At 43.2% G+C, this 17,882-nt stretch overlaps 1 protein-coding gene across 1 annotated transcript; it reads right to left on the bottom strand.

The window, feature by feature from the left end:
* Positions 1-3,450: 3,450 nt before the first annotated feature.
* Positions 3,451-11,985, bottom strand: FRG1 (FSHD region gene 1). The gene is made up of 9 exons (XM_028744684.2): positions 11,861-11,985; positions 10,890-10,957; positions 9,127-9,249; positions 8,449-8,503; positions 7,345-7,459; positions 6,793-6,897; positions 5,977-6,068; positions 4,745-4,855; positions 3,451-3,593 (listed from the first exon to the last, which is right to left on the bottom strand). The coding sequence occupies exons 1-9, from the start codon at positions 11,920-11,922 to the stop codon at positions 3,557-3,559; spliced, it is 768 nt and encodes a 255-aa protein (XP_028600517.1). The 5' UTR covers positions 11,923-11,985; the 3' UTR covers positions 3,451-3,556.
* Positions 11,986-17,882: the final 5,897 nt, after the last annotated feature.

Below are 17,882 nucleotides of genomic sequence, written 5' to 3'. Positions count from 1 at the left end.
GCTACCAGCATGAGTTTGACTAAACTGTGGTAGGCAGTGGAAGCCAGAAGTGTCTGGCGTGCTCTGGTCCAAGAATCGGACACGACTAAACGACTAAACAACAACAACAACAATGGGCATTTAAAAGACCAATATAAGCCCACGACCCCTCCCTCCAGGGACTGTCCCCTCTCTTGGGAATCTCCATCATGCAAGGAAGCAGGTCGTCAGTGCAGAGCTGATAGCCGATTTGCCGTCCCTCTCTCGATGGGTCGCACATGGAGTAGTTCAAAAATAATGCTAGATCACATTTAGGCACTAAATGAACCAAACCTAGTTGCTCATGCGCTTCTTCATCTTCTCCACTCTCGATTTCACCTCCCACATCAGATTTAGCAGCAAAATATAGGTTGCGGTTACATTCAGATGAGGCAAAGCGTAGTTTTGCTGCTGAACCTCAACTGAGACGGGAAAGTAGAGCACAGTTCGTGTGGTATACTCATGAAAAAATCCAGTGTCAACTGTATCAATATGCTAACTTTTAAAAACAAAAGCCAGTCACTTCACTAGCAAAATGCAACTCTGGGTAGGTCTACACTCACGCCCCAATTTTGGGGGTGGGGTGGGTTTAAGCCTTTTCCCAATCCAAATCCATACCCCCTTGCTTCCCGTGAAATGGAATAATAAGGCTTTCCATGTGGCTGACTTGGAAGATTGGATATCCTTGATGCCACAAATACTTTGCCATGTGCCACAATGTGCTACTGTTCAAGAAACACATCTTGGTTTTAAATCTTCGTTTGAAACTGGTTTGGAAGAATAAAGAGACTTTTGCACAACTTGTGGAGGGGTGGTGGAGCTTTGTGTTTGTGTAGCCAGTTACACAACACTGCTAAGCTTCATTCTCGAAGGGGACTTCTATCTAAAGATAGAACTTTTAAGTGGCAGGCACGACTGCCCCACTTTAGATTTTGTGCTTGTGCCATGTGCTTGAATGCTGGTTTTTACCCTCGCCACAAACAGAAAGCTTTCACCAACAGGCAGAAGTTTCTTAGCTCTGCTATGCTGGTTTTCCATTTTCAGGGAGTTTCAAAGACATGGAGTTTTTTTAAAAAATGATGCAACTTTCAGCAGCCACTTTCAGCAGTGTATTATATACCAGCTCCCCCCCCCCCCCGCCCCCTAGGTTGCCTGACCAGGACTGACTTAGTCTAAAGAGAATGGGGCCCTCTGGTGGCACAATGCAGTATGTGCCCACTTGATCTTCAGATAAATACTGTATTTATTTTATTTTTAGTTTAAATATATTGAGCCAACAGGTGCATTAGGCATAAGGCAATATAAGATATATTGATTTCTGAGTAAAACCTGGTATAGACAAGTATTTATACATATATAGATGCATATATACATATATATTTAATATATATAGACATATATATTTACATATATATTTAAGGAAATATACATTTATTTCCTTAAAGGGTTTTAGAACATTTTTTTTGGGGGGGGGGGAGTGTGAATACCAGGCTCCCACTCTCAGCTTTGGCCACTAAAATTTGTAAGAAGGAATTTCATATTGAGGGGAAAATATGTCTTTTACTTGTTTACTTCACATGTTCCACCCAATGTAATTTTTTGTTGATTGTAGGTTACTTGCACGGGTCTGAAATGTATGACCTCACTCCCAACTTCTGAGTAAAGATTTACTACTACTACTACTACTAAATTATTTATACCCCGCCCATCTGGCTGAATTTCCCCAGCCACTCTGGGCGGCTCCCAATCGAGTGTTAAAAACAATACAGCATTAAATATTAAAAACTTCCCTAAACAGGGATGCCTTCAGATGTCATTTAAAAATAGGATAGCTGCTTATTTCCTTGACATCTGATGGGAGGGCGTTCCACAGGGTGGGTGCCACTACCGAGAAGGCCCTCTGTCTGGTTCCCTGTAACCTCACTTCTCGCAATGAGGGAACCGCCAGAAGGCCCTCGGTGCCGGATCTCAGTGTCCGGGCTGAACGATGGGGGTGGAGTCGCTCCTTCAGGTATACAGGACCGAGGCTGTTTAGGGCTTTAAAGGTCAGCGCCAACACTTTGAATTGTGCTCGGAAATGTACTGGGAGCCCATGCAGATCTCTCAGGACTGGTGTTATGTGGTCCCAGCGGCCACTCCCAGTCACCAGTCTAGCTGCCGCATTCTGGATTAATTGCAGTTTCCGGGTCACCTTCAAAGGTAGCCCCACATAGAGCGCATTGCAGTAGTCCAAGCAGGAGATAACCAGAGCATGCACCACTCTGGCGAGAAAGTCCACTCTGCATTCCAGCGGGCCACCAGATGAAAGGCCATCAGCATGGGATAAAACATCCCCTACCACTCTCTGGAAGCCAACTGGATCCATTAAGTGGTGGGGGCAGACCATCAGAATCGGTCCCACCTCCCTGCAGAGGGGAAGGGTCGCAGAGAAGTCCAGTTGCACCAGGAAGTGATCTGATAATGGCACTTCTTTAGTTTCGCTTTTACTTCGTGTCAGATCACCAACTTCTGTAGAGGTAAACACCAGGTCTAAGGCATGTCCGTGGCTATGAGTTGGGCCAAACCTATTCAGGGACAGCCCCATGGAAGCCATGCTTTCCACGAAGTCCTGAGTGGTCCCTTGTAAGTTCGTGTCAGCATGGATGTTAAAATCCTCCAGGGCAACCAACCTAGGTGTCTCCAGGAGCACATTCGCCACAACCTGAAGCAGCTCGGGCAGGGAATTCTTGGTGCAGCGGGGAGGTTGGTATACCAAAAGGAATCCTGCACTGCCCCTATTGCCCAATTTCCAGAACATGCACTCAGAAAACTGGGTCTTCCCAACAGGACAACTGGTGCAAACTAATCACTTCCTAAAAATCACTGCAATCCCTCCTCCCCGACCACAAGAGAAACCTGGTGGACAAGCAGTGGCAAGGACAGGCCCATCTGCTTCATCCAAGCAAGTCCCTGTCACACATGCCAGGTCAAATCCTCCATCCACAATCAGATCATGGATGGCAGTGGTTTTATTCACCACTGATCTGGCATTGCACAGCAACACTTTCAGGTCATGTGGGTTTCTCCTGCTGATTCCAGCATCCTTCCGGTCAGGATCAGACCTGGAGGCAGGGATAGTCCTCAAACAATGACTAAGCCTGCCTCCTCGGTAATGATATGGTCTGGTCTTAGTGTGACTCCTCCTCCTGCCCGTGATCATGTGAATGATGGCACCAGCAGATTTTATGTCTATGTTGTAGAAATAAGGTGAACTGAGAAAGATGTTTTCCATCACAGATTAAAATTGAGGGAATTTGTCCAAATTTATGCATGATTATAGTTCACAGTAAATATCCAGGAGTGATGACAACATGGCACCAATTAAAATCATGAGCTATACTCCATTTTAACATGAACACTTTACTTCCAAAAGAAGAGACGAAGTCAGTGTAATTAAAATCTACTTTAACAACAACAGCAAAAGTTTTATTAAAAAGAAAAGAATTAACACACCGAATAAAGGAAGTGAAAATATATGGAAGGCCAGCTTCTGTTTTGACTATTTGCAGTATCTGTCAGCTTTCAATTTTGATCTCCTGCAAGACAAAGTGGGGTAGGGAAAAGGCAAGGTAAAATGATTGGTACATCTAAGTAATACAACTGTCAATAAAGTGGAATTAGTACTGGCACACTTTTAAAAGCCAGAGGTGCTTCATTATTAATTTCTACTTAGGGCAGGAGTGGCAAATTTATTTTGGCTCAAGCGCCATATTCCCCTTTGGCCAACTCTCCAGGGGCTGCATGCCATCGGTACGTGATGCCAGAAGTGGATGTGGCCAACTCACACCTTCGCATACAAACTTATACAAAGCTACAGTCCAGTTAGCTTACCATCTCTTTGCCATGTAAACTGATGGAAAGCATGATCAAAGTTAATCAAAGACTGAAGCACATTCTTTCTACAGTGCTAAATAGCTCTGTTAACAGTCACCTTAAGTCCGATAACGCCATTATCGAGATTGCACCGGATATGGACAAAGAATAAAAACAGCGATGTGTATGTATGTTTCAGTATTGAAGTTCATCATACACAGGCACTACTCATTATAAGAGTTTACTTTTAAGAAGGCAATCAGCCACCATGGGTTGTAATGCTCAATGGCACCCAACAAAATGTTTTTTAAAATCCTTCTTGGAAGAGCTTTGAATAAGTGACAATTGCAGTAGCAGCTGCATGTAAGTATTAGCTGCATGAAATCTGCCAGTATACATTAGTACCTTTTGTAGAATACGTCAGACTAAGGACAAGTTCATATCCACATGCCCACCACCTGACAACTGCAACGTCAAGGGATGGATGTGCACACGTGAAGCAGCCAGAGCTCAAAACAATCCAGAGCTTTTCCATCACTGGAGGCCACCATCCAATATCAATGCTTTACATTCAGCTGAGCCCTTGTCTACACAACATCCAGTTAAATGGTTGAACTGTTGCATTGCTTCACAGTGGAAGTAGCAGCAGCTGCAGACATGAACACTCCCCTATAGGAAATTAGGAACACCTCATGTAGAAAAGTCGCACAGCACAGAGAGAGCAAGCCATACTTCCTGATAAGCTCATTTTTGGCGTACAGGGCATTTTTGTAAAACAGCTCTTATAATACTGTGTTTGCATATTTGTGGGGTTTGCTAGCACAGCTGCTCAGCTCGTCTGACAACTGCCATCCCATTGCAACAGAAAGAGTACCTGTCCAACAGTGCCTCGTGAAAGGTGCCTTCTTTCCTAGCTTTTTTCAGAGCTTTGCTATCTTCTTGGCTTACTTTTAGTTTACGGTCTTGAAAACTCTGAAACTTCTTCCTGGAAAGAAAAATGCAGAAGGTAAATATCTTTAGCCTGTACGAAATACAGTGGCTGAGTGTCGATAGGACTGCAGTCAAAACAAGCCCACTGAGAAATAAAAAAATGCAGGGTATCAGTGAACTCCAAGGGATCTAAGAAGTATACAAAGTAAAGGAGAGAGCCTTGGGGACTGAGCATGCTCAGTTGTCTCCAAGAACCATATAATGTGGAATGCCAGCTGGAAAACTGTTGGGTGTGGTGGGGTAGGGCAGTGAATTGGTGAATTTGAGTTCCTTCCAGTTATCTTGGAGGAGGACACATTCCTGTTAGGGGTGAGGATAACCTTCAGCAAGCTGTTGCAAATCACACTTGCAAACATTAATAAGCCTATAGTAAGGTAAAGGGACACCTGACCATTAGGTCCAGTCTTGGCTGACTCTGGGGTTGCAGTGCTCATCTTGCTTTATTGGCCGAGGGAGCCGGCGTACAGCTTCCGGGTCATGTGGCCAGCATGACTAAGCCGCTTCTGGCGAACCAGAGCAGCACACGGAAATTCCGTTTACCTTCTCGCCGGAGTGGTACCCATTTATCTACTTGCACTTTGACGTGCTTTCAAACTGCTAGGTTGGCAGGAGCTGGGACTGAACAACAGGAGCTCACTCCGTCGTGGGGATTCGAACTGCCGACCTGATCGGCAAGTCCTAGGCTCTGTGGTTTAACCCACAGAGCCACCAGCATCCCAATAAGCCTATACCATGCATTTAAAAGCCCCACTAAGCAATTAAAGAGGTATTGTGGGTGGGGGAAGAAAGGGTGTTGCATTTGTTATAAAACAAATATCCAAAAAATTCATAAAAGTAATAAAGTTCCATTTATGGATTATACTAGGGATAAACAGAAAGACAAGTGGTGGCATGTATCAGGCTTGCATCTGAAAACAAAAGCACATCTCCTTGTCCTGTGAAATAAAGTTGGTCCTTTGAACAAAACCCACCAGATCCTCATGATAATAAACATTCTTCAGCTTTTAACATGTTTACACAAGGATCGGGACCCGAAGGTTTTCGATCAAGGAAACTAGGGGTTATTTGCACTCCAATACAACTTGCTTTTGTTTTATTTTTAGCCTTGTTACGTACACGTAATTGATTTCACATTGCTTAACATTTCCTTGGTCTTCTTCCGGAATGTCATCTTTTTGCTTGGCTTCTCTTTCAGCACACGTCCTGATCTAAAAAGAAGCATGGGGAAAGACAGTGCTGTTTTACAGTTGGTTTAACTGAAAAAGTTCAAAGGCCAAAATATTCTGTCCTCTCTCTTGATGTTATTCTCCCCTGATTTGCTTTTCAGTTTCACTGGACACTGAATGCAACGGTCACACATCAGTATGCAAAGGAGCTGCTCTGACAAAATCTTCTTGTAATGCCTCTGCAAATGCATTTACACATATATACAAACTTAAGAAATATCATATTGTTATATCACATTAGAAACAGTGGTCAATATGGGGAGACAGGACGTGCATACTGTAAGGACTACTGGGGAAGCAGGAAGAAATGGAGTATACTGTGTAAGAAGGTTAGAGCACATGTCTAGTTTCCCCTGGGCAGGGTAGAGCACTCTGCTATGCAAATTGAAGCCCCATCTACCTTCTGAAGCAATGTAGTCTAAAACCCAGTTTGACTCCCCACCAGCTCTTTCAGCTAAAATCAGTGAGACTCCTCCCTTCCAGTAAAAAAAAGAGAGAAAAAGTTCAGAACAGAGATGCATTCCAGTTAAAATGGATGCTCCAAGTCATCTGACCAGGCAACATACGCTTGGGTTAAACAATTATTTTGCCTGTGACAGCCAATGAAGAAGTTCCACATTGAAATGTTTCGCCTGTTTCTGCATTTTTCCTTTAAACAGTCACACAGACAAATATAAGAACTGCACATACAGGCCATTTGAATTACCTTAATCATTTCCTCGTTATCTGCAGTTTTACTTTTGGCTACAATATCACCTTCTTCATTACAGCTGATAAAGCAGCTGTTTGCTGCTAACAGTGCCATTTTCCCCTGAAGGGAAAAAATAAAATCAAGACAAATTAGGAAGACTATTATTATGTTCCTACAAGAACGTCTCACAATTTTATCCGATATTACTTCAATAGCGCTGAAACAATCCACTTAAACTCATTCTGCATGTTGATTTTAAAACTCATAATTAGCCCTCTTGTCATTTTATAACAATTACAACATTGGCATTTGAGAATGCAATTCAGAATTCAAACTTGGTATTTGTGGATCAGTTTCAATGCCGCATTTGCCAAGCTAAACATTATTTTCAAGGATATAAAACTATTTCAGGATGATAGAACGAAACAGCCACTTCTGAAATTTTGATATGGCCTCTTAGTTAATGTTGCATCACTGCCATCTGATATCAATAAAAGCAGCTATAATCTAAAACCATTGCATTATGTATTAAGACATTATGTATTAAGAATGACTGCTGACACTTGCCTCTTGAAACACTGGCTCCCACTGCTCCCTTGAACCTATTGCATCAGAACGTCCAATAACCAGCCCATCTGAGTTAATGCCAAGGTATTTACCATAGCCAGATTTCAATGCAATTCTTAGAAAAAAGAAACAAATAAGCAAGTTATGACATTGGAAATTGATTAGTTCATTATCAAGAGCTATGGTTTTCAAATTATGTTCCAGGATCTTTTGAAAGTTTGTTTGTTTTAATAACTTTTATTTTCCAAATTTCAGTTTTATAACAATCATGCAAATTACACAAACTTTCCAATAAATACACCATTTGACTCTCTCCCTTCTGTGGTTTCTTCTGTTATATTTTCTTGCTGCATCTTCAAATTAAGTCCAATTATTATTTGATCCCTAATATTTCTTTGACAAATATGCTTAACTGCTTGTTGAGTTAATCCTGCTAATGAATTCAATTGTTTACAATAGTTTTTCAGAAAGTCCACGTATTTTGCCCATTTTTTATTAAAATTTTCTTCTTCTTGGTTTCTTATTCTTCCATTAAGTTTTGCCATTTCAGCATAGTCCATTAATTTTGTTTGATACTCCTCCTTGGATGGTGAAAGCTTGTAATCATAAGAGCAGCGCTTACTGAAATCTCAGAAGCCAGGAGTATTGAATAAGATTTCAGGTAGCTGTATAGGTATATTGTCCCCACCCTCAACTCTACCAGAAACAGAACAAATTACCCAAAATAAGAACAAACAACACAAATAAGCTTACTTTAGGCAAGTTACAGAACCTTGGAACAACTTTATTTTCCTCTGTAGAGAACAATTCTGCCTAATAATCTAAAGATCACAAATGCATGCTTTAGCAACTGCAGGAGTGTCACGACCCAACTCTGAGTCAGAAATTTTTAATCCATGTGTCCATGGACATGCACAAGATGTACTCTACCACATTCCTTTATTTAGGTCTCACATCTAGTTTATCAAAGGGGCAAAACACTGTTTCTAAGCTAGGATTAGAAAGTAAATCTAAGGAAAGGCAGTTTCACACACTCTTGTGTCCAGTAACCTAAGAAAGCCTGGTTAATTTAATGGTTAATATAAAGCCAAGGTGAGTAACTACCTTGAATCTGAAAGCTTGACAGCAGTAAATTGTTCAGGAGGGTATGGCCCTTCATCTGGAAGTATTAAAAAGAAATTAGACACACACAGGCCAGAGAATCCTGTTATGAACTGCTGATGCAAGAGAAGATACCAAAGGCTCAGGGGACGTTGAGTTGTATCCAATTTTAGCCATACTCAGAACAGACCCATTTAAATGAATGCATGTGACTAATTTAAGGGCAAAAATATTAATGGTTCTACTGCAAGTTGTTTTGTTTTCCTATTCTCAATGCACACACTTCTCTGTTTTCCATACTGAAATAAATAACAATCCACTTATATAGCAGTAGGTTGGTTTTCTGATAAACATTTTGCACTCAGCTACTAGAGCACAAGAGGCAAATTTGTACAGGATAAAGGCTACACTGGTCTATTTTCAAAAACTGACAGCTAAATAATATGGTCAGCATAGTTTACAAAAAATTCATCACTACAAATAAATAACATAGATATGTGTGGGAAGGTTAAATATGTGCACAGTCTGGAAACTCTTTTGGAATTATTTGGAAAGCTGGGTCATAGTACAGTTGGTGCCACAGGGCAATACAGAATCATCAAAATAAGTGAGCCTTACCTACCCATGCCAAAAATGAGACAGGGAGGGAGAAAATTCCCCTCCACTTTTGCCCATACCAACCTTTATGTGGTGCTCCAAGGGTAAAAAGGCCATTGTCAAGAGCACTGATATAGGTTCCAAGACCCATTTCTATCGCTACGGTTCCTGTGATTTCACCAAAATTTGATACAGTCCACCACCCTTCTAATAAGAGAGGAAACAAAAAAGAAACAAGAACACATTTGTTGTTTTCTTCACAATTGCTTGCTGGAAATGTCTTGAAGAGACCAAGCAACAAAGCAGCTCTTCCATCTTAACCAAGCATAATGCATAATGACAATTCACTTAATAAACTTAAAAACTGTTAGTGACAAGAAACAAATAGCTCAAAAGATCTTTTTATAATCTTTGGTTTGGGAAGAAACAAGTTCTGCAGTCTTGAAAGCTACTAAGAACGAATGCTTCCGGCCAGGTATACAAGAAAGCTGCAGGACTCCTTATTTGATCATAATGCAAGCACTCATAGTTTGGACACCAAAATCACAATAGGAATGTTGAATACACTACAGATATGGCAATTCAAATAAGTACAAATAAGACATTCTGGATGCTTCCATCTACTTCCTTCATGCTCCTCTGAAGATCAGAGGCTGCTTAGAGGACATCTTGTAATGAATAGTCCATGTCTTTCGACATGCTGACTGAGCATGAGAGTCAGCATGAAAGCATGATGCAGTGGCTAGAGGCTTTGACCAGGATTGGAGAAATCGAGGTTGAAATCCCCACTCAGCCAAGAAGCCTACTATGAACTTTGGGCCAGTCACTATCTCTCAGCCAACCTTCCTTACAATGTTGCTGTGAGGATAAAAGAACTATGTATGACACCATGGACCTATTGGTGGAAGGGGGGCATACAAGAATAATTAATACACAATAAAGTATGCTGCTTTTTAAAAGCAAAATTCTCAGTCTGATAGCCAACTTAGGCTCAGCTTACATGTAAAGCTAAGCTAACCCATAGCTTAGTGCAAATGATTGGGCTCCTGAAGAGGAGGTCACAGCTGCTTTGCTCCTCCTCCAGTCATTTTACTGCTATGCTGAGCTAAACTGTGGTTTGGCTTACTGTGTCATCTGAACTAGGGCTTGCGGTTTACCTCTTTCCAAGCAAACCACAAGCTGTAGCAAAGGTTTGTCTCATTCTTTACAGCTTATAGGTTGTTTGGAAGCTTTAAGCCACGAGACTGGATTCAGACGACACACTAAACCAGAGGTTCTCAACCTTTTTGAGTACACAGCTCCCTTGACATTATTTCTGCGGCACCTCTGTGGGGCTCAGGAGCCCAGTTACATCACCCCATGCCTGCAGAGCTGGCAGCCTCTCACTCTTTTTCAAACACCCTCGCTTGTGGAATGTTCCCTCAGCCTCCTCTCCTCTCCACTCCCTTGGGAGTCTTCTGGGCAGCCGCCACAGCCATCCCTGGTCTCTGAGCTGCCTCAGCTCCTGACAACCAGCATCCGCTGGCCAGCCCCAGAGGCACCATTTGTCTGGGGAGCTTGTAGCCAGGGCTGCTGCAACAAACAGCTGTGCAAGCCTTTGGGAGGCAGAGGCATGAGAGGGCATCAGAGGAGGGAGGGAAGGAAAGAGGGACACAGACCAGTGTTGCCCGCGGCATCCCTGGCCATCATTTAAGGCACCCCAGGGTGCCACTGCACACTGGTTGAAAACCACTGCACTAAGCCGAGCCGTGGCTCAGCTCAGGGCAGGGCAGCAGGAAAACAACTAGGGAGAAGCAAAGGACTACCAGTGTTCTTCTTCATGCCCCTTCGTGGCAAAATGAGCTTACCAACAATATCAAGTTTATCCTCGGCATCTTCATCTCTTTTCCGTTTTTTATCTTTGTTTTTCTTCTTACTGCAAAATGACACAGAAGGGAAATACAATCAATTGCATGCTTTGTGTATGATACACAATCCCCAAACAGGCACTACCAAGAGACACAAATATGTTTCGTGTAGGGAAAGATGTGCATACCAGAGAAGCCAAAATTTATCACAAAGGCTGCAAGTGAACGTGAACGACTATTTTGATTCAGACAATGCACATGTTTTACTCCAGGGCTGCAGATGGCATCAGTGGTAGGACCTCCTCAGCCCAACAGAGAAAAGAGTCTGGGAGAAGTGTGTATGCGTGTGGGAATACTGGGTTGTTGTTTTTATTTTTATTATATATTTTGTGGTTATATATTTTGATTTTATTCTGTGAACCGCCCTGAGACCCCCAGGTATAGGGCGGTATATAAATTCAATATAATAATAATAATGTGCAACTGCGGTCTTTCGCCTTAATCAGGAGACAGGCTACTTACATAAAACCCCGAACACCTAAGTTTCTGCATATAGAGAAAGGCAGCACAGAAGGAGGGAAGCGCACAATCCCCCTTAGCCTCGACCAAGCGCTTCCAGCAGGGCTCCTCTTTCGCCCTTAAAAAGCACGACACGGTTTTTCCGCAAGGAAGAGACGCCGGGGTTCAAAGCTCCCCCGGGGAAATCGTTATTTCCTGACGCCGAAACTGCAGCCGCCCGAAATCACCACCGTCGTGGTGAAATGCCTCTGATCGTGTGCAGAGCGCCTCCCCCCCCCCCCCGCTACGCGCAGAGAATAGAGAATGCGCTCTGTACAGGCTCAGAGGCATTTCACCACGACGGTGGTGATTTTCGGACCCGGCAACCGAGGCCCGGACTCGAAGGAAGGAGGCAGGATCCCACCTCCTCTTCCCAGCACCTGGGGAAACCCGACCCGGAGGAAGAGCCTCACCTTTTCGATTTCGTCCCCTTCAGAACCAGCTTGGTTCTTCTGACAGCAGAATACTCCGCCATGTTTGGTCGCTTCTACGGAAGCCGCGGAGGCACAAGCTCCGCCCCTTCTCGGTCTTTCTTCCCACTGCCGTACGGCGGCCCTTGAGGGACACGTCGCGCTTTTCTCCTCCGGAGGCACTAGGGACCTTTGAGGGCTGCTTGGCTCGTTTGCCAGCAAGGCAGTGAGGGGCAGGAGGAGGGCGAAAGGGCAACCCCCGGGCTCGGGCTTCTCTTCCTGCCGCCGCCTCGCTCGCCCTCCTGGGCCAGAGGGAGAAGGAGAAGCCGGCAAGCGTTGAGTCAAAGCAACAGTGGGGGCGGTGGGGCTCTTGGGGTTTTGATCATGTATTTCTTAGGAACCACAAAGCGGCTTACAAACGACATGCCCTCCAACAATTCTCCGATGAAAATAGGGACGTCCCAGTCTATAATGATTATTTTACTATTTCTACCCCACACATCTTACTGGGTTGCCCCAGCCACTCTGGGCAGCTTCCAACATATATAAAAACATAATAAAACATTATTATTATTTTTTAAAAAAACCACCTTCCCTATGCAGGATTGCCTTCAGACAGCTCAGGGGTCGGATAATTTCATACCCTCCAACATTTCTCCAGTGAAAATAGATACATCCTACCATACTCTCCAATATTTCTCCAGTGAAATTAGGGATGTCCTAAGGAAAAGCAGGACATTCTGGGATCAAATCAGAAATCAGGATGGCTTCTTTAAATCAGGGATAGTTCTTGAAAATAGGGACACTTGGAGGGTCTGAAATGATGAGTAACAGTAAGATAATGAAACATAACAGAACCTCACAAAAACATACCCCCCAACATTTCTCCAGTGAAATAAGGACGTCCTATTAAACAACAACAACAACAGTATTATTTATACCATGCCCATCAGATGGGGTTGCCCCAGACATTCTGGGCAGCTTTCAACATATGTAAAAACAATCAGACTTTAAACATTTAAACACTTCCCTATACAGGGCTGCCTTCAGTCAGATGGCTTGGGGGGTCGGGTAACTCCATACCCTCCAACATTTTCCATTTCTTTCTGTCTTGAGAGGCAACAGAGTATGTCTCTGGGGCTGAAGTCAAAGTGCTGGAGAATCACAGGGGCTGCTGTGGCTGCAGTGACTGGTAACTCATCACTGCTGCCTCCAACTTTGCCGAGTTAGCAGCACTGGGCACAAGCCTGGGTGGTGTGTATGTATGGAGGTATTGGGCTCCCCAGACAACAAGACCCCCCTCTCAGCCTCGATGATGTGGTGCAAAGGAAAGCAGAGCAAGATGTTTGGCACCAGCGTGGCTGCAGGAGTTGCTGGGAGGAGGCATCCAAGCGTCTTAGGGACTCCGCTCTGGATTGGTGTAGGATTTACTCCTTAGCCTTTTCTTCTCCATAAGATGTCCTGCAAGGCATTGAGCATAAAACTCAATAAAAGCTGGTTATTAGCAATCTCCTTTCTACACACTGGAATAAATCTACTTTGGATATATTATCTACTGAGTTGAATAGGATCCAAACTGCAGCAGTCTGATTGGTCCTAGAACAATAGGATCCAAAATGCAGCAGTCTGATTGGTCCTAGAACAATAGGATTCAGAATGCAGCAGTCTGATTGGTCCTAGCAGTATGATTGGTTGGCAGGAACCACCCAATCATGCTCCAGATAGAAGTGAATCCACAACCTGATTGGCTTACAGTAGAATTCCGGAATTAGCCAATCATGTGCAGCCCATTGTGTAAATAATGTATATAAAGCAGATACTTTGAGGGGACATTCATTCATTCCTCCTCACCACTATGAGCTGAATAAAGCATGAAATCACTTTGCGACTCTGAGTATATTTCAGGATATTTCCCACTATTTCCACCAGGTGTTGCTGGCACTACAAAAATAACTCTACATCCAGTAAAGGAACAAGTCTTGTCAGAAATTCACAGTACACTATAGTGGACTCTGCTGGCATTCTGCCGTTGAAAGGAAGAAAGTGGGGGTTATATGTTGGCCCTCAAAGTCAGGGTTAACACTTAGCTATTATACTCAGTGTGAGCAACCCAAAATCACAAAGCTTTTCAGAGAGCTTTGCCGTATAACAAATTCTATAATTTAGTACAGTGGTCTTCAGACTGTGTTTCATGGCCCTCTGAGGTTTCTTGGGAAATTAGTTAAGGTTGCCTGATCTGTAATGGTGGATAATCACTCCTGAAAGAGAGTTTGCCCACCATTGCATGGGTGTTCGGTGTGGGTACAGTCTTACACCTCACTGCATAATGGTTGTGTCCTAGAGACCGGACCAGCACTCAGTGTGAACTGACTTGCACCCTAGAACTAATGTCAGAAGTATTTTGCAGCCCACAGGAGCTCCTCCTGAGACACATCATGAAAAGTGTTCCCTTAGGCATAACTGTTGAAAGTCACTCGGTATAAGATGGCTATTCTGACAAATCTCACAAGAATGAAAAACAGATTGTAGTGTTTATATGCCTCTCTTTGAGAGCCAGGAGATATATTCTCTTTCAAGCTCAAGAATCCTTTCCGAATTTTCTTTGAACTAAACCCTGTGGATATGCTGTATTATGAGTAATCCCTATATCTTTCTGAAAATATACACTCTGTGTTAGCTTGTGCGTAACCAAATTATTCTGAAAAGGCTTCTATATATAAGCTTATTTGCATTTATGCAAAATTCTGATGGCTGTTTGGCTAAATGAAGGTAAGATAAAGGGAAAATACTAGGAACAGCCAATTAACAATCTTAACACTCAAGTTCCATTTTTAAAAAAGTAAGTGTGCCTGTTGAAAGCCAACCATGCAATGATTTTAATAGTGTCATTTGTTACAGTCTTATATCCAATTTAGCAAGTGAGATCTGCACTTGAAAACAGGCTTCCACAAGTGCAGCCCATATAAATTTACATTTGGATGAACATATGCATAGCATACCCACGCGGGTGGCGTTGTGGGTAAAACTTCAGTGCCTAGGACTTGCTATCAGCAAGGTAAGGTCGGTGGTTCGAATCCCCGCGGCGGGGTGAGCTCCCGTCGTTTGGTCCCAGCTCCTGCCCACATAGCAGTTCGAAAGCACCCTTAAGTGCAAGTAGATAAATAGGTACCGCTTTATAGCGGGAAGGTAACGGCGTTTCCGTGTGCGGTGCTGGTGCTGGCTTGCCAGCTGCAGCTTCGTCACGCTGGCCACGTGACCCGGAAGTGTCTTCGGACGGCGCCGGCTCCTGGCCTCTTAAGCGAGATGAGCACGCAACCCTAGAGTCGGACACGACTGGCCCGTACGGGCAGGGGTACCTTTACCTTTACCTTTTATGCATAGCAATGCCTACTAGCTCCTTGTTGAACTGGCTTGATGTGTTTTGAGGTGAATATAATTAGAGCTAGATTGGGACTTTAATTTTTTCCATGACATTCAAGAACTCAGCAAAAAGCATGATTGTGAAAAGCAGAGAAATAAATGGAACCCTTATACGGTTTGGGTGTCAATATTCTATTTATTATTTCTAATTTTTAAATCAGCACTTATTTCAACATTATTTCCCCCCTCTTTTTAGTGATATACTTATGGCAAAATCCATCATTATAGTATCAGCTTGTGTTAGCAAGATTGGTCTCAGTTATGTTTTCTTACCAGCTAGTAAGCAGTGACTAAAATGGGCCTTTTTAAAGACAGCCATTTAGGTGCAATTTGCCAGCTAGCATTTTTAAGAAAAATAAAAACATTGTATCCAATGTACTAGTTATGATTATTTAAACAATGAAAATGATTCAGTTTCTTGGTGGTGAAGGAAAGAAATGGAGCTTCATGTTTGTAGATGTAGAAAATGAATCAGCAAAACTGTAGTTGAGTTTTCCTGCAGGTGGGTGGATCTGCATTTCCTCACATTACAAATGCCTTTCTTAGAACTTCCCTCCTCCAATGTTTTTCTTCCTGATCTAGACCTTGAAAGGAAGGAGGAGATAGGGGTGAAAGGATACTTGAGCAAAGCTTTGTAACACTAGGAGTTTTTCCTCCTTGGCTTCTAAAGTGTTCCATTCTCTCATTGTCCATGTAGAATTATGTTTCGAAATTTGGTAGTCTATATATTACTATTGAAGGACGACAAATCACGTCCTCCCCCTTTTGCCTCGTTGGCACTGGACTGTTGATTCTCTGTAATTTATTCCCCAACCTCAACTCTCAGGAGACATTGCCTGATGTCCTTTATAGTCTCCCTTGGTGCCTGCCCTGGCAGAGCTTAAAAGAAAATGAATCCTTGGCAGCATGTCCGTGTGCACTGCTGCTGCACTTCTTGGTGATAAAACTGTAAGCTTTTTTCCTTTGAAAATTGTATTTACTGCCCCAGAGGAGCGCTGTATCATTTGCTTATACAAATGCTTCTCTAACTGGCTTGAGGTGGCTGGTCTCCATCTCAACGTTCTTTGCTTTGCCCACATGGATTTGGGCCTAAGTGACTTTGCTGTGTTTTCTCTCCTGTAGCATGGATTATACTGGGTCATTTGTCCTGAATCCAGGCATTACTTCACAAGAGACTGAAGTTTTTGAATTAAAACATAAAGCATGTTTTATTATGTTTTTATATATGTTGGAAGCTGTCCAGAGTATGGCAACCCAATGAGATGTGTGGGGTATAAATAGTAAAATAATCATTATGGAATGGGACGTCCCTATTTTTATCGGAGAAATGTTGGAGGGTATGTCCTCCACAAGAGGTCTGGAGGACAGCAACATGTGAACAGGCCTTTTCTGTAGTGGCTCCCCACTTGTGAAATGCTCTCCCCAGGGAAATTCGGCTGGCACCTGTGGCACTGTGGTCTAAACCACTGAGCCTCTTGGGCTTGCTGATCGGAAGTTCAGTGGTTCGAATCACCGGGACGGGGTGAGCTCCCATTGCTTTTCCCAGCTCCTGCCAATCTAGCAGTTCGAAAGCATGCCAGTGCAAGTAGATAAATAGGTACTGCTTCGGTGGGAAGGTAAACGGCGTTTCTGTGCACTCTGGCTTCCGTAACAGTGTCCTGTTGTCCCAGTAGTGGTTTAGTCATTCTGGCCACATGACCCGGAAAGCTGTCTGTGGACAAACGCCGGCTCCCTCGGCTTGAAGAGAGATGAGCACAGCAACCCCATAGTCACCTTTGACTGGACTTAACCATCCAGGGATCTTTACTTTGACTTTTTTTATATACACCTTTAGGCACCAGGCAAAGACATTGCTCTTTAACCAGGCGTTTGGCTGATTGACACCCAATGCCCTGTTAAAATGTGTTAGGGTGGAGTTCATTGAGTTGTTTTTGTTTTTATTATGTATTGTGTGTTTTGATATTGTGATTTTATGTTGTCACTGTCCTGAGACCTGTGGGTATATGGCGGTAAATAATAATAATAATAATAATAATAATAATAATAATAATAATAATAATAGAAGAGATGGATCTTTGGTCAGATCCAGCAGGGCTCTCCTTTTGTTTTTTAAAAAAGGCTAAGTCTCATCCCTGTGATTCAGACCACATGTAATTATTCTATAGGGGCAATTTGCAAATGGAACCAGTTACCTAAAGCGATGGTGGTGGGCCCTCCCTCACTGGAGGTCTTCAGGGTAGGCCAGACAGCCAGCTGCTGAATATTTGTTTATTTAATAAAGTTTATACAGTACTCAATTGTAAACAAAAAACAAAAAACCCTCAAAGATAAAGCAGTAAAATTAAGAAAAAAAATTGCAACCCTACTTTAAAATATACAAAAGTTAAAATACCAAAAGAAATTAAGATGACCTTAGCTTTCTAGGCATCTGGGTGAAAAGGTAAAGGTACCCCTGCCCGTACGGGCCAGTCTTGACAGACTCTGGGGTTGTGCGCCCATCTCACTCTAGAGGCCGGGAGCCAGCGCTGTCCGGAGACACTTCCGGGTCACGTGGCCAGTGTGACAAAGCTGCATCTGGCGAGCCAGCGCAGCACACGGAAATGCT

Source organism: Podarcis muralis, chromosome 9 (genome assembly GCF_964188315.1).
Source record: "Podarcis muralis chromosome 9, rPodMur119.hap1.1, whole genome shotgun sequence".
NCBI classification, from domain to species: Eukaryota; Metazoa; Chordata; class Lepidosauria; order Squamata; family Lacertidae; genus Podarcis; species Podarcis muralis.
The sequence above is the reverse complement of the archived record's forward strand: the minus strand, read 5'-3'. Positions and strand labels throughout refer to the sequence as shown.